General features: G+C 31.0%; 3 protein-coding genes across 4 annotated transcripts; 1 reads left to right on the top strand and 2 right to left on the bottom strand.

Annotated features, from left to right (window-relative positions):
* Positions 1–1015: 1015 nt before the first annotated feature.
* Positions 1016–3240, bottom strand: LOC125813564 (putative F-box/LRR-repeat protein At4g15060). Its single transcript, XM_049493038.1, has 5 exons — positions 3151–3240; positions 2237–3067; positions 1959–2123; positions 1445–1471; positions 1016–1366 (listed from the first exon to the last, which is right to left on the bottom strand). Exons 1-5 carry the CDS (start codon positions 3193–3195, stop codon positions 1076–1078), a joined length of 1359 nt encoding a protein of 452 aa, XP_049348995.1. The 5' UTR covers positions 3196–3240; the 3' UTR covers positions 1016–1075.
* A 13472-nt stretch (positions 3241–16712) lies between these two features.
* On the top strand, positions 16713–21123 carry LOC125812394 (acyl-CoA-binding domain-containing protein 3). Of its 2 annotated transcripts, XM_049491900.1 has the most exons (6): positions 16715–17243; positions 17412–17857; positions 18553–18655; positions 18735–18826; positions 18945–18990; positions 20867–21123. In XM_049491900.1, exons 1-6 carry the CDS (start codon positions 16773–16775, stop codon positions 20870–20872), a joined length of 1164 nt encoding a protein of 387 aa, XP_049347857.1. In that variant the 5' UTR covers positions 16715–16772; the 3' UTR covers positions 20873–21123. The 2 variants fall into 2 exon arrangements, with proteins under 2 accessions (XP_049347853.1, XP_049347857.1); XM_049491896.1 differs by having other exon boundaries at positions 16713–17857.
* Positions 21124–21250: 127 nt separating this feature from the next.
* LOC125813600 (putative glycine-rich cell wall structural protein 1) lies at positions 21251–21793 on the bottom strand. The gene has a single exon (XM_049493079.1). The coding sequence runs from the start codon at positions 21791–21793 to the stop codon at positions 21251–21253; it is 543 nt and encodes a 180-aa protein (XP_049349036.1).
* Between the last annotated feature and the right edge of the window lie 1610 nt (positions 21794–23403).

Raw genomic sequence — 23403 nt, 5'->3', positions numbered from 1 at the left:
AAATTCTTGATTTTTTACTAAAAATTAAGTGGCGACTCTGTTATTTTAGAAATTCAATTTTTCTTAAATTATAAGTTTAATCGATTTTTCAAAAATTCAGTCATTTTTCTTTTATATATCTTTTCGAGTAAAACAGTCATAAATCAATTGTATGATATCTTTAAAAAGTTATATAATTATATGAGATATTTAGTACTGTATAATTCTTACAGTTGAATGATATTCTCATATATTTATATCTTTTTTTTTTAGTGTTGGCAATTTTTTTTTAATTTTCAGATTGTTAATTAATTGTAATAATTAAAAAAATCCATTTTTTTATGGAGTTGACACTAGACATTATCACCTCTCCTATTTACTTTTTATATATATAATTTTTAGAGAAGTGAGTTTTTAATCTAATCAATAAATTATATTACATAGGTAGGAAAATTACGTAATTACACAACTTAAGATAACATAATTTATAAAAATCCCTGCTATTTGAATTAATTACAAAATCCCCTTTTTCCCTTCTCTCTTTTAACTCCACTTTTTTCCTTTTCTCTCTTAAATCCAGATATACACAACTCATATACAATATATCCATGAGTCGTGAAAATTTCGAGATTATTATAATTTGATAAACCTTTCGGGATAAAATGTAATTGATGCCCAAATTGTTGAGATTTATGTGCTATATACATTATTTAATGGAGAACTAATTAGTCAAAACAATTTTTTTTTAATAGAAGTTAGGAGTAATGTTTTTTACCGTTCATCATAAAGGGCTTAGACGTTGATGTTAGTTGATACCCACGTCTACATTTTTAGTTGGATCGCGAAAAGACGATCGATACAATACAAAACATCCATGCTATCTGTCGTTAGATCATCTTTGTGTTGAGCATAGGAAATGATCCATAATGAGTCAATCTTGATGAGAGTGCACATTAGCCTGAAATCCTTTAGTCATCAATAAATTACAACAATTACAACAAACGGGAGTTCTTTTTTTTCTAAATTGCGGAGTAAATAAACAGAGATCTATCCCAAGTTCACAGCAAGAATTTAATAAATTCTTGAAAAAAGTAAGTCAAGATGATGATGGAATTAAAATGAGTTTAACCCTTGGTGGCAACTTCCTTTCAAGCCGCTTGCTCTGCTTATGGAATAATGCCAAACTCTTACCCTTGTAGTAGTAAAAGGTAGGCTGAAGGATGATGTTGTTAAGAGAGCATCTTCCAATTTCGAGCAAATGCAACGCAAGTTTATAATCACTTCTACCTCCTGTAAAACCAATTAACTTCACCTCTTTAAGATGTTTGTGGACGAAACGAGTACACAATCGAGCTGAACTTTCACGATGACACTGATTAGCGATACTCTGCAAAACAACCTCCAATTTAGGACCAAATATGAGGACTTAAACCTCTGCACAAGTAGCAGTAACAGGTTACATTACCTCATTTGAGACAAACTTGTATCCTATCTGCCTCAATAGAAAGAAAGAAGAAAAAACGAGTGAGAAACCATATAGTTCAACAACACATAATGCTGGAAAAGGCATAATACATAACAAACACTCAAACTCAAACTCGGCATCAGCTGACAAAGTGAACACCTTAACTTTGTCTCAACTGATAACAATAACTAATAACTCACAACTCATCTCCATTGTGTCCCATGGACACCAGATGGTGATGTAACAAATAAACTTTGGAGGTATCCAGATGATCATTTTGTAAGTTGGAGTGTTTAGTAGAGACGAGTTAAGATGTCTAAATGTGCTAACTCAAAATTGAAGTGTCTATTTATGTATTATGCTGCTGGAAAACCGCCATAAATAATAAAGTGAAGACTCCATGTAATAAAGGAGTACTAATATAGCCCCTTAAAGAAAAGGGCTCAGGACATCATTGCCAGAGGGCGTGTAGAATATAAATGATATGAATTGCGAGCAAAGATGATATACTTACCCGGGCTGTGAATCTAGACAGCAAAGGACATGCCTTGGTAAAAAAAGTGAAGAAGACTAAGCTTTCACCAGCTCCTAACTTAATGTCCAACTCCAACTCCCTTAGATTGTCCAGTCTAGGGAAGTTATCGGGGTAAGTTGATGTGATCGTACTTTTCCCCACAGCCTGGACCAAGAAATTTAATATCTGCGTCAATATCACAAAACTGAAATGCTACTTCAAGGTATATCAAGATGAAAAAAAGGGGGTGATTGTCAAAGTGATTTACAAATTACAACCTGAGGAGGCAATATTAGCTTAAGTTTTCTCAGCTTAGAGGAATAGCTTGTGTGCTCGTCAGCTTTGAAAATAAAAGAATAACAATAACAATCTCCGAGTGTTAGCTCAGATAACTGGGGAACATTCTGAAAAGGCACAAGTATATCAGGTCCAATGTATGTAAAAGACTCTAGATTTGAAGCATTAACTTCTATTCCCTTGACATTGTTACACAATGATATTTCCATCGACTTCAAACTCGGAAATGGACCAGGAACTCTCAAACTCTGTAAACATTTGGAAAATGAAACGCAGACCTGCTCCAGGCATGGACAATTGGTTAGAAAATAACGAATGGTCTCATCCTTCACACCTATATTGACAAGTCTAAGTGATTTCAGATTACTACAAAATCTGGAAAACTTGTCTCCAGAAGACAATGTGTTAATGTCAGGAAAATAATAATAGCGAAATCCAACAAAAAGTTGCCAGCCAGCGGCTAAGTCCAATTCAAATACTTTTACTTCCTTTTGAATGGCAAATTTAACCCAGTGATCAAATGTGAAAATACTACCCCTGAAGCAAAAACCAATGCGTAATTGATCTAAAGTTGAACCCTGGTGCAATTTCAAAACTTGATTCACCAACTTCACAAACTTGTATTGTACATCTGGATCTGTAGTGCTTCTATCCCTATCATAAATCTCAAGACAGCCAGATGTATACTGCCATAAATATCTCCAATTACGAGAGACAAGACAAGTTTTTGCTGCTTCCTTTACAGATAAATATGAAAGAATGGCCACAAGCAACTCGCAGGGCAATTTTTCAATCTTACCCTCCATGGGATCCTACACACATAAAAAGACAACAAGACTCTCAATGAAATTATGCCCAAAAAATAGAAACAGAGAGAAAGGGAAACCAGAATTACTTGTTGAAGCCGAACACGAGAAGTAGAATGTTGTCCATCTCCCATTCTTCTTTTGTTCTCTTTTGTTCCAGTAAATAGAGTTATGGAAACCAAAGACTACAAAAAACAAGCACAAAGTATTCCAATAAACACGCATATGAATAAACAAATGGTAAGAGCAGAGATCTCTCCAAGCATTTTTTTCCAGTGTGCTCAAACAAGAAAAGGGAATTCAGTACAATTTTGTTTTTCTTTGCATTATATAGGAAGGGCATTGCAACTAGTTAAGTCTCCAGAATCATAAAAATTATCCACTTAGGATCCATCCATGTGAAAAATTTATTTCACTGACACCCAAAACTATTGTACAGAGTGAGTCTCATAACAAATAATCCATAACAGCTACCAATAGAAAAAACATATGCATGATAGAAGGTGGAGAGGACTTTGCCCCTAAATTAATCACTAAACAGCAATTCGTTAATAGGGTTGTATCTATCTGGCTAAGCCTGTGGGCCACTCAATTGTTCCACCAGGTATCACCTACCACACGCCAGTAGAGATTTGGGATAGCTTCGTCCCCAAAACTTGGAAACTTGGACAGACTGAAGAAATCACCGAATATTTTAATCAATTTCTCCTAGGGTTAATGGTTTCAATTTTATCTAAAAGTGGAACTGCATTCGTAATATGCAAACTAAATTGAACATATGGTTTAGCTGATGCACAACCAGAAACTCAGGTTAACTTACCCTTAACAGATCGTAATATAATCAGGGGAATTTTCCGGCTGCTGTCTCCTCCTCTTCTCTCAATCTCAACGGCGAGAATGAGCAGATAAATATTACGGTTAAATTACACGGAATGCCCCTGTATAATATTTTATGTTACACTTTCTCGATGGTATTATTTTACGTAGTATGTATAGGACTACACTTGGATTTACGACTGGATGTCACTAGTATTTTATATTCACTACTAATTAGGGATAATTAAAAAAATAAAATTGGACAAGTAATTAAGGACAGAGAAAGTATAGTACAAATATGAGAGAAATAGGTGGATATGTGTTGAAAATATGGCCAAACATTAGGGTTGTTTGATAGTCGATAAGAGTTATACACATTAATATCGTAGAAATTAATTATGAACAAATTTATATATTTTTTCTTCGTTCACTTTTAGTTATTTACTTTTGATTTTCAACTCTCTTTAATTAAAATATAATTATTGATATACGGTGGAAAACAAATAATTAGGGATTAAAACAGGAAATTGTCTTTTCTTTTCTCGATAGGTTAAAATAACAAGTAAAAATAAAAATCTATTTTTAGAACAATGAATAAGTAAAAATGAATAGATAATATTATTTTGTGCATGTATTAGTTAATATATATATATATATATATATATATTAGTTATTCTATCTTATACATAAAAATGATACATAAATTCTCTCGTAACTTATACCTATACTATTTATACAAACATCTGATTAATTACAAATTGTTGGTTTTACATATTAATATTAATAAAACACATCATTTGCGTGGTCATCATAACCGTTAGGGGTCGTTTGGTTACTGTATAAGACACATCTTATTCAGGTATAAAAAGTTATATTAGTTTTACGGTGTTTGGTAGAAGTTTTGTAATAGGCATAAAAGTCAACATAACTTGTACCATGTTTGGTTGGTAAGAATTTAAATGTTGTATAAAAATTATTCATGTATTAATTTATACGGTGTTTGGTTTATTTTTTGTAGTCCGATATAAGTAATACCAACATAACTTATGATGAAATCTATGTATAAAGTTATGCAAGGTAGAAGGTGAAATAAGTTATGTGGGTATCAGTTATACATGTTAAAAAATGATAAATTACATATTTATCCTATTAATTTTATTTTTTTTAATTGGAAACTTTACTGTTTTCTTTCTTTTTATATATAGACCATTTTCACTTCTTTTAATTTTATTTTATTTTTAATTGAAAACTTTACTGTTTTCCTATCAACTTTTTCATTTCTTTTTATATACTTACAGTTTTTATTTATTTATGCAAATATGAATATTTTTTTAATATTAGAAATTTGATTGTATATTTTTTGACGGTACATATGCTAATCAAATATTAGCATTATATATTATTCAATATATTCCACATTTTATTAGCATGTATTATTATTATTTTGTAAATAATATATATTAATAATTTACAACAAGTTAGATACTCAATAGCTAATAATTCATGTATTGTAATCTCTACATAACTAAATAATACTTACATAACTAATATCTGCATAGCTAATACCCGCATAATTAAACCCAACATAATTAAACTCATCATAACTAAACCTGCATAACTAAACCTTGCATAACTAATAAATGCATAACTAATACCTGCATAACTCTAATCAGTAACCAAACAGCCCTTTAGTGTTCAGATCCTTGCCTACTGTTTTAAGTGGCATATTGAAAGGAAGTGAATGAGTTCTTAGGATCGTGCTGGACAAATGATTATGACTTTTTAGTGCCTATTTTAGTTTTTGCTCAAATAATTCAATTGAGGCTCTAGCTCTAAAGAATGGCCTAAGATGGTGTTTAAATCACAGTTTTTATAGAGTTACTCATGTTGAGTCCGACTCCCTCTTGATCATTCAGATGGTTAGAGGTATGATCAACCCCTCTTGGCAGATCAAAGATGATATTAAACAGATTCAATTCATGAGTTCACTTGGTCATTTCTCTTTCATTCACACCTTCAGAGAGGGTAACACTATAGCTGATTTGCTTGCAAATATAACTTAACATTGCAAAATAACTACTTTCATCACTGAGGCTATAAATCTTCCTTCTAAGATTACTTTCACCTTGAAGAATGATGTAGTTGGCAAGCCCAACATTAGAATTCGAGTGAAGAAGGGCAACTTCATATTCGACCCTGGTTAAATTTTGTTTGGTTGCTTCTAGTTTTATGAATTCTAGAACTTTTTGTAAGTTTAAGTGACAAGGAGCAACCCTCCACCTTTTTCTTTCCTTTTATTTTGTTAAGTTAGAGAGTAAGGATGTTCCCTCATTCATTTGTGATTAACGTTCCATAAAACGTTGGGAGCAACTTCTTCATCTGCCATTGATAGCATTATGTTATCCTCATTTTATTTCACTCTTTATTCCTCCATTATACCTTGTTAGCATACCTAATCTTTAGGTCATTTATCTTCACTATTTACTATCCCGTTATCTTTCTATTCATTGTAGACTTCTTCAACTATAAATAGTGATGATCCTTATTTGTTTCAGTAACACAAGAAAATATAGAGTGCATAAAAGTTAGTCAAAAGAGAGTTCTTATTAGTTGAAGGGAGGTCATGTTTTTTTTTGAGCTTTGGAGTCAACTCTTGTCAGAGTTTGTTGAGTTACACTTTGAAACGGTTGTTGTATCTTGAAGGAAACAAGTCAAGAAGGACTACTATTAGACCGGTGAAAAACATTTGTTGCAGTGGGCTTGAATCCCCTTAAAAAAAGCGATATATTTGCGCCTCAGCCAGAACAAATAATTTGTATTTCTTCATTTTATTTTCAATTGTAATTTGTAATCTTGTAATTTTTACTAACACAAATTAAACAATATATTAATTTTATACCTAAATAATTTATTTTATAACTAACTATCAAACATAAATATTTCTTAGGTAAAATTTAATACTGGCATAACTCACTTTCTAACCAATTACTAATGGACAAGAGAGAGATAGTGGAGGTTCACGGGCTTTGGGTACCTAGCACATTCCAGACCGTTCCATATGAACAAATTGCATGTTGGAAACCATGTCAAAAGCATAGGTTACTCTTTTCGTTTTATATTATTTAGCCATTGTTAATTAGATACATTATTAAAAAGGTCCTAATAAAAGGTGTATTTTTCTTTATATTATATAGAGTTAATAATTAAAAATAAATTTGAAATATTTTTTAATTTTATATCTGAATTATCAAATATACGAATTTCCTACCTAAATTATTATCAATTAGTTACTGTAACATATTTCAATTATCAATTGTTACATTTTTCTACCTCATGTGTCACATCCTTCGTATAGAAAAAAGGAAGCAGCCAAAATATTCATAAGGTATTATAGAGATAAAAAATTCTTTGGTCGGGTTTCCTAATGTTCCTCACCAACGATACAATTTTATGCTCACATTAAAAGAAGTTGAAAAATTAGGTATTACTATATCAATTGTTTGTAATAAATTTTAAGTGATAGAAAATAAATTATGATTAAAAAAAATGAAAAAACAAAAATATATTATTGATAAATAATGTTGGTACAATTCTGTCGCAGTTAATGATAAATTCTTGCAATTGTATTTCCATAATTAAATGCCACGTAATATATTATAAACTCAACTGTTATGAAGAGAAACTATATGAATATTCGTTTAACATTCTATCTGATATAGCCCATGCTCATAAATTAAATATGTATCATAATATATTAGCATCTAACAAAGTTGGTGTAGATAGCTAAATTTTATAGACTCTACAAGATGTGTTGTTTTTGGAGGTTACTCCATTTTAAACTCCAACTTATGCCTATATAAATTAAAGGTAATATATTTTCTTAAGGAGGCATCTCAAAAGTTTCATAAATTCATGAAATAAGTTGTTAATTATTTTATATTTTAAATGAGTAAAAATCTATGGCAAAAGATGTTTGAAGTTGCTTTCGAATTTTGGTTGTTCATAGTAATGCATTTTACTCAAAGGTCAATTTTAAGGCAATAAGTGAGGACAGATTTATTAAAAAGGGATTTTATATATTGTATAATCACTTATTAGAATAATAATCGGCATTTTATAATTTTTACAATCGATCAAATTTAACTTTGGGCTTGTTATATAACTGTATAAGTGAAAAAAAAAATCAACGAAAATGGCTGCATGTATACATAATGTATCGAATTGTATAAATAGTTATATAATATATATGTAATACATTAATATTGTATACATAGTGTATAGCTATATATATAACTATGTATGAAAAATGTATACACATCCATATTCTCTATCATACAATATTTATAAATTACAATAGTTCATCTAATCTCCTCTAAACAGTTTCAAATCTTAGATATGAGCTTTTCTCAATGTTTCGATTCTTTTGACATAGTATTTACTCAAAATGATTCACATTTGCAGTAAGTCAAATTTTAAAAAAATTGAGTTTCAAAGCCTTCAATGACAAATTTCAAAGGACATCCGACCAAAACCTTTTCTAAACAGTTCCAAATTTTAGATATGAATTCCTCTCAATATTTTGTTTCTTTTAATATATTATTCATTCAAAATGTTTATGTTTGCACTAGTCAAATTTTAAAATCTGAGCTTCAACCTCTTCAATCGCAAATTGTTCCATTTTTCTTTCACATGCTCTTTCTTTCTTCTTCTTAGGGTCGTCAACTCCTTTCTTATCTAATTTCTCAATGGATAAGGTCAAGAACAAAGAGAGGAAATAATAACAATTTTTAAATAAGAAGGGAGAGAAAAATGCATGTCGCTTGAAACAAAAGTGGGTGGAATGACAAATTTGTGTACTAAAGTAAGGAATTATTTTAAAAGGATAGTTTCAAATATATATATATAATAAAATAATTAATTTACAAAAAGTATAGTCATATTTGATTTTAAAAAAAAATAGTCAAAAGTCATAGAAAGTAAACATTGACAATATAATATAATTTGTGGAAAGTCATAAAAGTATACGAACTATACAACATAGCTTACTTATACATAAGTTATACATTAATTATACATTATGATACACTCAAAAAATTGAATATAACTTAACTATATATGACGTATATATTAACTGTACGTGAAATATAGACTGACTATACGATTATGCCCAACTCAAAATCACCTCTAGTATTTTGATATATAATTCGCTTAAAACGATTCAAAAGAACGAGAAGGAGGACAACGTAGAAGAATGGCCGGCGACGATGAGTTCCTTTTAACTAGCCCATGTTTATTTGGACATCACATTTGGATAAAAAATGTGAAAGGGGGTATTTTAAGTTTTATTTTTATTTTTGAAAAATTATAATAATATTATGTTTAAATATGATTCCAAAATTTAATATGATCTAACCATAAACATCTCAATTAATAGAACTATTCTAGTAAAATAGTCATATCAAATTATCAATCATTATTTTGTTTTGAAGCTTTCAAAATTTAAATTGGACAAACAAAAAATAAACAAAGAAAACAAAATTTAACTGATCGCACCAAGAAATTTCCTTTTTCATGTTATGGGAACATACATAGATGTGACAAATTATTCGAGCCTGGACCAAAGGTAGCTAGCTACTAGCTACAAAATTTTAGTGAATCTAGAGTGCTACTTTTTTTCAAATATTTATTGGTACCAATCTAATATAAATATGATTTTCTAAAAGTCTTCAATAATAAATGTATATAATTCTAGTCTAAAATATAGATGTATCAATGACACCTAAAATCAAATAGGGGGATTTTATTTTGGGAAAATTGTATATAATAGCAAACTATTAATTCAAATTAAATACTATAAATATAGTTTGATTTAATTGTACCTCATAGCAAACTGTTGCTATTTCACCTCTCTCCTGGTGAATCCCGCTCGCCACTCTCGTTCTCTCCCTCGCCTCTCTCGTTTTTCATACAAATGCAAGTGTATAAAGTGCGTTTGTGTTTGTATAAAGCGAGAGAAAATTGTATATATACATATATTTTCGTTCCCCTCTCTCCCCTCTCCCAGATCTCGCTCGCCACTCTCCCAGATCTCGCTCTCTCACTCGCCTCTCTCACTTTATACAAAAAATGCAAATTGTATAAAATGCGTTTGTGTTTGTATAAAGCGAGAGAAAATTGTATATATACATATATTTTCGTTCCCCTCTCCCAGATCTCGCTCACCTCTCTCACTTTATACAAAAACGCAAATGTATAAAATGCGTGAAAATTGTATACATACATATATTTTCGTTTCCCTCTCTCCCGTCTCTCAGATCTCGCTCGCCACTCTCCCAGATCTCGCTCGCTCACTCACCTCTCTCACTTTATACAATTGATCTTTTTGTATATGTATATCAAAACAGATTATACAACTGCTTTCTTTTGTATATGTATAACGAAATACACATATTTATGTTTGCTATGGAGCGCAATTATGCAAACTTTGCTATAGCATACAAATATGAATTTTGTGTTTGCTATATGTGAAAGTTGCTCTTTTATTTTCTTGGACCTAACTGAATCTCAACACATGTATATGCACAATTGGCCATTTTTTAGGTTACTATTTAGATTATGTCGTTTCACCGTTTTAAATGCAAATTTTAATCTAGGGATCGTTTAATAAGTGGGCTCAAGAAAGATTATACAATGCAAGTAATCCTATTTAGTGTCCTATGTGATGATTAGTGTGGGTGTTTAGGCCGATTAAAATGTGAAAATTTCGATTTGGACTTTGGTTTATGGTTCGAAGAAATTATAATCAAAGAAGTTAGGATTGGATTGAATTGAATTTTTTTAATTAGAGTATTAATCGATTAGAATATTTCGGATTTTTGGTTTTGGTTTTGATTTTTTGTTCCTAATTTACAGCAAATCATAGCAATTAAGAACCTCATGTTCACCTAATAATTTACTTCTTGGAATATATAATTATATCAAGGATTGAAGTCACCCTGACGCACATAACATGTAATTTCATATTGGACTTAATGTTGTAATGAGTAGGTCGTATGATACTAATCTATTGGACCTTAAAAATTTGAACTTATTAGTTATTACTATTTGACACATATAATATGGGTACACAGGATTGAATATAAGGTATAAAAATCTGGAGTTTTCCAAAAATACGTGGTACAAACTCTAAAAACCATAAATATTTAAAAAATAAAATTTGAATCCATAATCCAAAACTAAGTACCTGAATTTCGATTTGAATTTTAAGTTGGGTAAAACTATGTCCACCCCTAGGCCCTAGTGATGATACGTCCCAAAACAATATTGTCATTTATGAAAGAAAAAAAAAATCACAAGAATTCAAAATGATAAGCTTGTTGACTACATTATTAGATTATTTGCTTAAATTAAGGTGTAATGTTTTTATTTTGTGCCTCCCCATCAGCAATTTTATGTCTTGTGATTTTGTGTACATCATAAGTTTTGGACTTTTGGTTAGTGTAATTTCATCGTCTAACAATTTTACACGTTAATATTTAAATATATTGATTGAAAACTTTAACTTAATTAACAAATTATTATTGTGCTAGCTAGGACCAATTAAAAGTGTTCATATATCCCCTAACATAAGTCATTGCATGATGTCTTCGGTATAAATGTAAGGAGGACGTATAGTTAATCTATTACTTTGTGAATAAGATTTGATTCTGCAAATGATCCAACACATAAAACGAAAGAGTGTGACATTCAATATTCGTCTAAAAATTTATTTTAACTTTTTTTGTGAAAAACTCATGAATTTTTTTCCCTGATAATAAGTGACAACAATAAGAACCTCGATCTTCGTGCACATTTCTATTTTCTTAATTATATTTTCAATAGCCTAAGTATCGACGCTTAGGCATAGTCGATATCATAATTTACATTTTTTCCTCTTAGATATTAACTCGCTAGCTAATAATTATATAAGTCGCCGTCTAGATAATTATAATTTACACACACATACACATATATATATATATATATATATATAATGACATGGTGAATACATTGCAAGAAAGTCATTGTCATTTAAAAATTAATAAAATGTCAAATGTTTGGAGTGAGAAGTTGTAATTAGTTAGACAAATAATTGTTTTTGCTATTATTTTAAATTAAAGGGAACATCATAGCGTTTAATTGCTTTTTTGATTTGATAATTACTATAAAAAGAAGAAAGGAAAAGTAAAAGAAAAAATAATTAGGTCCTGTCCCTAATCTAAAAGGTTTATGTAGTTGCTTTTGAAGACCACTTTGCTAATTTTGGGTTATAAGCCAAATAAAGAAAGTCCAAATGACACGATTGGAATTAAGCACTAATTACAAAGCTAAATTGCCATTTTAAAAAAAAGAAGAAAAAAGACAGATTAAACTTAAATTAATCATCAGTATATCGACACTAGAATCTGCTCTTACGTGAGTAGATCATATGTTGTTGGATGCTTTAATTCATGAGAAACTTAATTATCTGATGCAACATATCGTATCTATGTATTTAAAAATTCTAGAAATGAGCATTCTTTAAATAAAAACGATATTAATATTTGACACACACATATGACATGCATACAATATATATTTTTAGGTGTTTGTTCTTCCATTACATTATTTACATATAAGATACATTTCACATATCTTTTTCATACAGTTGATCTGTACATATAGTTTGAAAACACATACATCGGATCCAGTTGGCCACACATACAACTGATCTGCACATATAGTTTGTAAACACATACATCAGATCCAGTTGGCCACACAAACAGTTGATGTCCTTACATGTACACGGAAACACACATACATCTAACTTATGCTTTGAAAACATATACATAAACATCATATAGTTAAAATCAAATATTGTTTTAACTTGATTTTAGTTAGGAATAAATTTTGAAATAGTTGTTTTATAGGTGCTCTTGGAAATGACCAAGTAAAATATTCTAGCTTGTTTTACTTATGTTGCTTGTTGTATAATATCGGTATTGTTTGTAAAAGTCAATTATATGCCAAAGCAAAGTACTAATTAAGGAAGCTAAATAAAATTTAATTGTCATTAGCATAAAGAATTGTGCTATTTGTTGAGGGTGGAGGACTATTAATAAAATTAAGATATTCTAAACTGCTACTTTAATATTAAGCTATGAACTTAAAGAATCTCTAATTAATTAAATTAGGTGAAAACTAGAAAAATAAAGTATAAATGAATAATGAACATAATAGTGAGTGGCCAGTTGAATAAACTCAGTTACGTATCACGATCAACTTGAACTTTTGGGATAATTTATTATATATATTTTTCTCAATACTAATTTATTATATTATTTAAGAAATCAATTACTCCAGCAAAAAAAGCTTGCAAATCCCACCAGAGATATATATCACATTAGATAAACACTTATCAAATATTTTTTGTTTTCAAACTAACGCAGAAATATTTCGTCAAATTTCTAATCGGATACTTGTATTTTCGAACCCTCTGTTATGAGAAGATTTTGATTTGAACTTTTATGATATATGATTCAGCATATTTAATACGTAATTAACTAAATGGTCACTTAATTGAGAAAATATGTTATCTTTGATTGCTTTTAGTACCATAGTGCCTACAACTATGAAGTAATAATTAATACAAGCTTAATATAATACATATGTAATTAAATGGTGAAACGAATAATAGTTCAGGAAGTCTACAATTATTTATAAGCAAGTGGATAAAAAAAAGAAGCACATTTCAAATAATTAAAAATTGAATATGCTTAATTAGAAATCACAAAATTTAAAATAAGAATTTATTAATAGTTAATGAACCACAAAAACTATTAACCCATTTCTAGTAGTGATTGAACTTGTGATATAGTACTTCAGAGTTTATTCTTCCTTAATTATATAACGAAAAAGGGTAAAAAATACAACCTTTAAACTATAGGAAAAGTTTCAAAATACCCTTCATTCATCTTTGCGTCAAAAAATACCGTTCTACTCATTTTTGATATATAAAGATACCAAATCATGATTCCTTTTTAAACCTTTTCCTAATATAACATATTATTTAATCATGATTCATAACTTGAGATATTTAAAAGTAAATATACAATGTATATTTTAGTTACTCTTCTTATAATTGTCCAAATCTACAAGGAAACAAAAACCAAGAAACGAATAAAAATCATGACATAATAAAAGACAATGAAGTAATATAATTTTGTTTTTTGATTTCCAATTCGATATTTGATACTTGGAACTATTTCGAATTTACATTATATAGGGCTTTATTCGGAGGAAAACGCTCCATATCATGAATTTTTTTTTATATTCAGAGCTCAAATTCGAAATCTCTAATTAAGAAAAACAGTCACATTCTCTGCACCACATCTCTTTCTGGTATATTATAATTTTGTACGAAACAATTGTTTGGTAGGAATGTTGTCCTTTGCTTTTCTTGTTAAAGTTGTTCAAGTTTTAGCCTTATAAAATTACCAATTTAATCAATATTTAATTCCATTGGTTAAAACTTAAAATAGGAGTAGTATTTAACTTTTATTAACCATTATTTATAATTAATTATATGATGGAATAACTTGCTCTAGAGCCTATTTTATCCTCCTCAATCAACTACTTGTAATAATCCAACCATTTGGCAGCAAGAATGTATAATAATATTAAAATAATAATAATTAAGAAAATTGAAAAAAAATTCTCACGAACAGCATTTTATACGCAAAGAACAGCTTAAGTTTTTATTATTATTTTTTTTTTAAAAAGGTAACTTGGCAATAATAAGTAGAACTGACACGAAAGAGAAAATCTTAATTTTGGTAAAGTATTACTCCATCCCAAAGAAAACATTGTTTAACTTACAAAGGTACAAATTAACAAATACTAGACTTATTATATACTACTTTTTATAGTCATGGTATTCGGGACAATTCATGCGAACTTCAATTAATTTCATGTAGTATTTGCTATTTTCCAAAAATATAGATATCTGATATTTCTATCCACTAAAATCTAAACAGAAAAAAAAAAACACCTAGTATTTTGTCTATATCTACTCTAAAATTTGAACTAGACAAAAATATAATTATTTAGCAACAATTTTTTTAAAAAATAAATAAAAAGAAACAAGCTAATTTGATATATTGGGAAAAAATTCACATCTTATGTTTGACTACTAGAAAAGATTTTCCAAAAAGAGAAGTTTCATCATACGAAGAAAATGACTTCAATTATTTATAGACAATAAGATTTTTCTTAGCAAATGACTTTAATCTGTATACAAAATATCCTATCTTGTAATTAGATTTGAATGCCGGTTCACTTGGTGATCTTTCATAGTTGAATTGAAGCATTCAAGCCTTTTTAAGATCAAATATTTTTATTATTATATAATCTCTATGCAAAATATATTATCTAATTGTAATTAGATTTGAAGGTCAGTTTACTTGACAATCTTTCATAGTTGAATTACAATATTCAGATATTTTTAGATTTAATTAACGTTTCAAGATAATAGCATATGTAAATTTATGTCAATTCTTAATAAATATTGTTTTTCATTCACCAATAAAACAAGAAAAATATTTTCTTACTTATAAAAAACATACAAATAAATCTAAAAAAATCGATTTGAAGATTGACACATCAGAAAATGGGAGAAGAGGATAAGATAGGTAGACGAAAACACATGAAGAAACGTGTTAAGATGGCCCATATATACACTTTTTACGTTTTGACATTAAATCAAACACCAAATAAAGATGCTCATGTTTTTGGGACCCCCTTAAAACAATTGAATGGGACCCCATTAATAAAAAAAAACAAAAAAGTAATATCGTTATATTAAAATTAAATTTATATATGATTTACTTAAAAGTATACGTAATTAATTTCAAAGAGAGATTTAACTTTAAATTTGGTATTACTTTATCCATCGAAAGACGTAGGATAAATTATTCCCATAATTATAATTGCAGCCTGCAGGGTCATACTATGTGATAGTAACAATTATAATCGAGTATATGGTATGCGAGATGATTAAAACATTAAAAAATCATGAATATTTTTTTTTTATTAATTTTCTCTTCCAACTTTTTTTATTTTATTTTAATATTTTCATATTATGTATAAATTTAAAACTTCAAACAAACATAATATTGATTTAGTTTCAACCTTAGTCGTGAATATCCTTAAGGATATTATTTTATTCCGTCTCCTTCTATTACATATTAAGTAAATTTTTGAGGCCTTTTTTATTGTTTAAAATAGTAAAATTATTTAAAGTTCAAGAGGAATGTTTGAATATTTTTCTATATTTATCCTTTCCTTTAATGAAATTTTATATTTTTTAGGAGATAAATTACATTATCCACAAAGTTATATTTATGATTTCACAAAAAACAATAATGAAAAATATAGTTCAAATTATGTTTTTCTTAATAAATGTGCATTTTTTTCACAAATTCACTTAATATGAGATCGAAGAAAGATATGAGATATATTTTTCCCATGATTATAATCTCAAAATTATAATCCTGAGATTTCTTTATCCGCAAGACAAACAACCCCCATATATTTATTATTGGAAGAGGAAAACCGAATATACTTTACTCTAAGCTGCAAATATCCCTTTATGATTGATAGAATTCCACCAATATTATAGCATGGAAATGTTCTAAGCATAGTAAAATTCCACATCATTAATTCTTTCCTTCAGTTTTCAAACATTCTTATCCTTTTCAAATCCATTTCATAGTTGAACTCTTCTTCTTATTAATATTAATAATTATCTCAGCAATCTTTTGATCTTCATCTTAACTGTATCCCAAGAGGCAAGAAGATCATCTGGGAAAGTTAAAAAATGAATCTTTTTCAAGAATTCTTTGTTACTGCTATGGTAATACTTATATTTTCTTGTATAATTGTTAAATTTGTTTCTGCTGCAGTGTCAAAAGATGGAAGGGTTGATAAAGAGAAAATTGTTGTGGAGGAAGTCAAGATTTCAAAAGGGTTGATTGTTAGGAGTAGGAAAAGTAAGAAAAGAGTCAAATTTGTTGAAGAAGGAGTTGTTGGAAATGTTGATCGTGTAGAAAGAGAAATACCCAATAAAGATGGGATTGAAGGGTTTGTTGAGAAAAAAATTGAGGGTGTTTTGAGGAAAGGTGAAGACTTTAAGGGAGAGAAGGGTTTTGGGAATCTTGATTTGGTTGAGCATTGTGGTGGTGAAAGGGAGGTGGAAATTGAGGGTGTTTTGAAGAAAGGTGATGACTTTAAGGGAGAGAAGGTTTGTGAGAGTCTTGAGTTGATTGAGCAATGTGGTGGTGAAAGGGAGGTGAGTGATGTTCATGATGATGCAGATGTATGTGGAAAAATTGGGTTGGTGGAGGAAAAGGATGAAGTTAAGAAAATTGAGGGTGTTTTAAAGAAAGGTGAGGACTTTACGGGCGAAAAGGTTTATGAAAATCTTGATTTGACTGAGCATTGTGGTGGTGAAAGGGAGATGAGTGATGGTCATGATGATGCAGATATGTGTGGAAAAATTGGGTTGATGGAGGAAAAGGATGAGGTTAAGAAGATTGATGAGTTGCTTGTTGTGAAGGAGAAAGATACCGCGAATGCTGTGGTTGTTGATGAAGCCAAAGTAGGTGAAAATGAGGTGGTTGAGGTAGGAGGAGGGTTGAGTAAAGGGGATGATGAGAAGACGGATAAGATGGCGATGGATGAAGATAGTGATGATGATTGGGAGGGAATTGAGAGGAGTGAATTGGAGGAGGAATTTGTAAAAGCTGTAAACTTTGTGGATGGGGGAAATGGAAAGAATAGCAGTATGGAGAATTTGGGGAGTGAATTGATGATGCAATTGTATGGACTCCAGAAAATTGCAATGGAAGGACCTTGTCATGAACCTCAACCAATGGCATTGAAAGTCTACGCCCGCGCCAAATGGTATAACCTCTTACTCCAAAAAAATATGAGCTTTAGCATATTGTTTGTACTCTATTTCAATTGCATTAATTTTTTCAAATGTTCTTTGATTTGTTTGAACCAAAAAAGTAAATTCTGTAGCGAATGCTTGCGTTTATCTAGTTAGTTGGATATTTGTGATTATTGGATTAGTAGAACCTTTTGTAGGAGAGGAAACGATCAATATATACCATGCCTATATACTTAAGAAAATAGAAGGAATGCTGCTGAAAATGGGGAGATCAATCACCATCTCACATATAGTTTTATTGACTTTGAGTCTAATCATTCACAATTGGATTCCTTGACGATGTTGGATGATCTGACCTATAGTAGCTTTCCCCTCGCATAGTAGGAGTAGCATTTATTCTTTACTTTTTTTCATCAACTCTACCGTATCCTGGTTTTACCAGAGAATAGTTTGACCAGAAACTAGAATAGATTTCTATAGCCTGAATTTCGTAGTGAAATTGAGAGGACGGAGGCAAGAAACTAAGCATGATATTTAGTACATTTATGTCATAAGAATGTTAGAATAAAATACCTAGAGTAAATGCAATAAGCAGTAAAGGACAGACCTTCAAACTACTTTCGGGTGTAGTTTGATTGCTAGTTATACAACAGGAATGAAAGCTGCTATCTGTAAGTGATGGAGGACAATAATTCCATTGTGCAAGGAATGCGTGGCAGAAAATGGGAAGCATGAATCAGGAAGTGGCTATGGAGCAGTATATTAAGCTTTTGTCGGACCATGTTCCCGAATGGACACATCATAGTAAGGTTGTAACTATTTCCCTTTTTTTGGATGGATTACTCATAGATTTTCTTGAAATGTCACTCCTAATGGTTTACCGTGCAGGATGATTGTGAAGTAGGGTCTTCAGAAACTAAAATGCATGGAGATCCAGATCCCATTTCAGATTCTTCTAATGATACAGGCAAAGATGAAAGGTACTTCTATTTCACTTTCCTCACTATGTCCTCTGAAAGTTCCTACTGTATCGTTTCATTGACTCTTGATTATTTTTTCTCATCTGCCTTTCTCACTAGCTTTTGCATGTATCTACAGGACACATGAAATGAACCGTGCTGCAGAAGGAGATGAAGGTGAAAAGGTGATTCATATGATTTTCTAACTCAATTTTATTCTGTAGTGATGTTCACTTGTTTGGAGAATCCAAAAGATCTATGTTCCATGTAGTTGAAACTTGGCCCTCAAACCTGCTGTTGGTTGAATTTTAACTTCAAATCTGATGAAAATATTAAACGTCACATTGAACTTTTTATTAATTCTCTTGTTTGCCAAAAAAAGAAAAATCACTCCACATGACTGAAGTTTTCTTGGATAATTGCAAGTTCAAAGATGCAACTGTTCACTTCCAGGATAAGAACATAATGATCTAGTTAATAAAAACATTTGCTGTTGTTAATACCAGATTCTTTGAGGTATCTTCTTGTCCTTTCTACATTTCCCTTTGAGTTCTTAAAGGTTAAATTGCATTGTTAGGTTTTGTTTCTTAGGTGATCTTGTTTTTTCAAATGTCTAGCAGACATCCATTTTCCGGTCATCACTCAGACATCCTTTTAGGTGAATCCTAGTCCAATTTTTTGAGATTTGTCCTTTTGATTATGAGGACCTTTTTTTTCTATTATTAGAAATACTGTATGTAATATCTGGGCTTTAATTGCATCACAAAGAATATCAATCAAGAACATACTCACTACTTGAGACTCTGTTCTGTTAAACTCATCAGGATCAGTCACATCAGTGTAGTTGGCTTCTTGGAACAATACGACTAATCTCACAATTTGCATCTCTTTGCCGAGTTATAGTTAGTTTACAGTAAACCGTTTAAAAGAGTTGCTTAATTTTCCATTCGCCTTATAAGTGGAGTTGTTTGAACATTAAATTTTATAGTTGACTCCTTTTTATTGTATAATGGCTTCATCTTTTAAATTCTTGGTAAATATAGGAACCAGTGATGTAAACTATTTATCTGTACTGTCAGATTACAAATGCATCCATTTATATCTGTTGAATTGATGATAATTGATAAACAACTCATACAAGCACCCGAGAGTAAACATAAGATCCTGCTGTTGCTTCTGTATCTTGGTTCATGAAGTAGGATACTTGAGTATATGATCTCAAAATCTCTTTCGTTTACTCTGGAAGAAAACTTCTGCGACATTCATCTTTTATACCACTTTATCAATTTTATGCAGGTTTTTGACAATGATAATAGTAGTGTTAGTCATTCCAAATGTCAAACCCAACTTTAGAGTTAGCAATGGGCCCTTAATATTTTTGGTATTCAAGAACCAATTCTCCATCGAAATCAGTGTAAAGTAGAATTGGTTCTTGATTCTAGAAAGCCAATTTACTATCCACTATGATCCAAAAGACAAGTTTATTAAAAAACTATGTAGGTATAAAGGATGAGAACTTCTTTTGGTAATTTTGGTCCAGCTAGCCAATTTACATATATGTTTTGCAAGATAATGGCCATATAAAGACTAGGGATCGAACTTGAGCCAAAGTAGAAGATTAGGATCTTTCCAGATTGTTCAAGTTTAATATGAAGGCGATGAATGAGAGGGCGTGGTTAATAGAAGTGATAGATGTCTTGGCTAATGAGTGGACAACATTAAGATGCGAACATTCTCAAAGTTTAAGGGTGACTCGGAAATTTGATTGAGAAGTGTCTTGGGGCCTCTGATGCACTTTTAACTTTACTCCAATGACCTGTTCTTTTCACAACTTCAAATTGAATGTTACTTATACGTGAGCTAATTTCTACTTGGCTTTTATGATTGTTCATTTAGTAGGTATCTGAATGCTTTTAAATTTTCCCTCTTAGAGGTCAGATATGGAAATATGTTTATAGTTCTTTAGTAATTCTTATATTGATGTTATGTTTGAAGAAATCGATAGGTAATTGCAGCACAGATAAAACTTGGTTTATAGCGATTTTCATATGTTTCTTTCAGGAATAAGAATGAGAAGAACTCACCAGCAGGCATACTGCAAGTTCTGCTTCAAGAATTTGAGGTCCTTGCAGCTCATAACACAACTTGGTTCTCCCTAATGTTCCCTTATCAGATTATTATGCATCTACTCTGCATATGTATATAGTTATTTCCGCTAAATAAAAACGACACTATATTTAGATAAACAATGATCTCATTGTTTCAGTGACTTTTTATTATATGAAGTGAATAATAATCTCTTTGGTTATTATTATTATATCCTTTTTGGTTCTGGACCTACTTTGCTGCTTACAATAGTGTAAGGTAGACTAGCTTTAGTAGTAAACATTGTCCTTATTTTACATGAGATATCTATAATGTAGTTAACACCAGTATTGTGCCTTATTAGTTCTTCCTCCCTGCAGACACTTGTGGAAACTTAGACTGCACTCTGTCACCAGCATACCCTGGATATCCGCCACCATTTCCTCCACCAACGCCACCACCATTACCAAATCCTCCACCAAAGCCACCGCCACTACCATTTCCTCCACCATATTGACCACCCTGGCCACTGCCAGATCCTCCACCATATTGACCACCCTGGCCACTACCAGATCCTCCACCAAAGCCACCGCCACTACCTCCACCATATTGACCGCCCTGGCCACTGCCAGATCCTCCACCCATCCCATAGTTACCATTTCCACCACCTGAGCCATAGCCTAAACCACCACCTCCTCCTATGCCTCCACCCATACCTCCACCTCCACCTCCACCTCCAAACTCTTTTCCATAACCATTGGTTAGTGCTACATTGGCAGCCTTAGCCTGAGAAGTTAAAAACTTCCCTTCTCGGATTGCTTCAACTGTTACACGTCCATAAAGCCCAAAACACAACAAAACCAGGAAACTTAGACTCCATACAAAGACTTTGTGCTCTCCCATATCACTTCTCTTATGTTGCTCAACAATTTGATTATGACTAAGAGGACTAGATATCAAGGAAAGCCTTTTAGGAGAACTAACAAAACATAGAGAAAAATGTGTAATAGTTGTTAGGATAGAAAATAAAGTCGATGCTGCTGGCTTTTCTTGGTGAATGTTCTCTTCACTAAGATATAAATATGCAGAAAAGTATGATAAATCTGTGCCTGTTGAGTATGATGCAAGGGTATAGGTAGTCAGGCCAATATGCATGATTCATGATAATTGAAAATTGCATGATGCAGATCAAGACTGCAAATTTCGTGTGGACGAAAAGTGGGGGAAACATGAATCTCTGTCAGTAACAAATGTAGCCATCAACAGTTTTTAGTTCAAGCTTTTACATTTACAAGAATTTCAAAAAGTAGATATTCATGTTAACATCATATCAAATATTTCAAAGGAATGTGGGTATAGACACAATAGCAGAACAGACTAGTCAACTTAAAATCTTGAATCCGCCTCTTATGTTCACTTTGGGATTCAAACAAGTTGGCTCAATAAGCTAGGCCATAAATCAATGTTGTCATATCTACTTGCCATTGAACACCTCACTGTCTTCTGAGGTTCCTACTCCATATCAGTTGCATCACCTCAGTAGACATGGAAGTGTTACATTTAGAAGTCGAAAACATAAAAGTTCTTTTGAAACAAACTGGTAACTTTAGCTTGTCAACTGCTACAAAGTGTATGGTTGCTTCTGGTGTCACCAAGAAGAGGTCCAAGACTAAGGTGGGCTTGTTTGGTGAATAATACTGATTTTTAACCCTGCCACTTCTTTTTTTGCCTAAAATAACAACAACATATCCTGTATCATCCCACAAATGGAGTCTACGGAGGATGGGGTGTGCTCGGACCTTATCATTGTTGCAAATATAATTAAGTAAATAAAAGTAGACTCTCTCTACAACTTAAACTTTTAAATAATATAGTCACACACTTCAATAACACTCATTAAATACGAAAAAGTTTAATATCTAAATAGTGATGATGGTGATGAGAGGGAGTTTATCTTTGTTTATTTAGTTGATTAAGTAGGTAATTGGCTTTTATCATTCTCCCACATCTCCTCTGTCCTTGATCGAGATATTATTACATATCTTCGTTTGTTAAAAGCTCGATCAACGAGAGAAAGTGCTAATTTTAAAACTCTTAAAAAATGCATGCACTTGGAACTAAAATTCAAACTTCAAATTTTATAGTCAATCTTTTTCTGAAACATTTTTTAGAAGATCCATTAAAGAATATTAGCTCACAGCCTCACAATAACAACATATTCAGTGTAATTTCATAAGTTGAGTTTGAGGATTGGAAAAAGTGAATATATGCAAACCTTACTCCTATTTCAAGTAGGTATATAGACTCTTTTCGAAAGATCCTCGACCGTTAGCTCATGAGGACTAATCAACCATCTATGGAAAGCAGCTGTCACTATTAAGGTTGAAATTAAGAGTGATTATTATAACATGAAAATGATATTTGTAGGGCCAATAATAATCCAGAGGATTGAGGCTGTACTTAGCAGTTCACCAATTGTTATCAATCTCATTAATGCTGTCATTTAGTATTTG

The sequence above is a fragment of the Solanum verrucosum genome, unplaced genomic scaffold (genome assembly GCF_900185275.1).
Source record: "Solanum verrucosum unplaced genomic scaffold, falcon-dt-bn FXZP01000235.1, whole genome shotgun sequence".
NCBI lineage: Eukaryota > Viridiplantae > Streptophyta > Magnoliopsida > Solanales > Solanaceae > Solanum > Solanum verrucosum.
The sequence above is the reverse complement of the archived record's forward strand: the minus strand, read 5'-3'. Positions and strand labels throughout refer to the sequence as shown.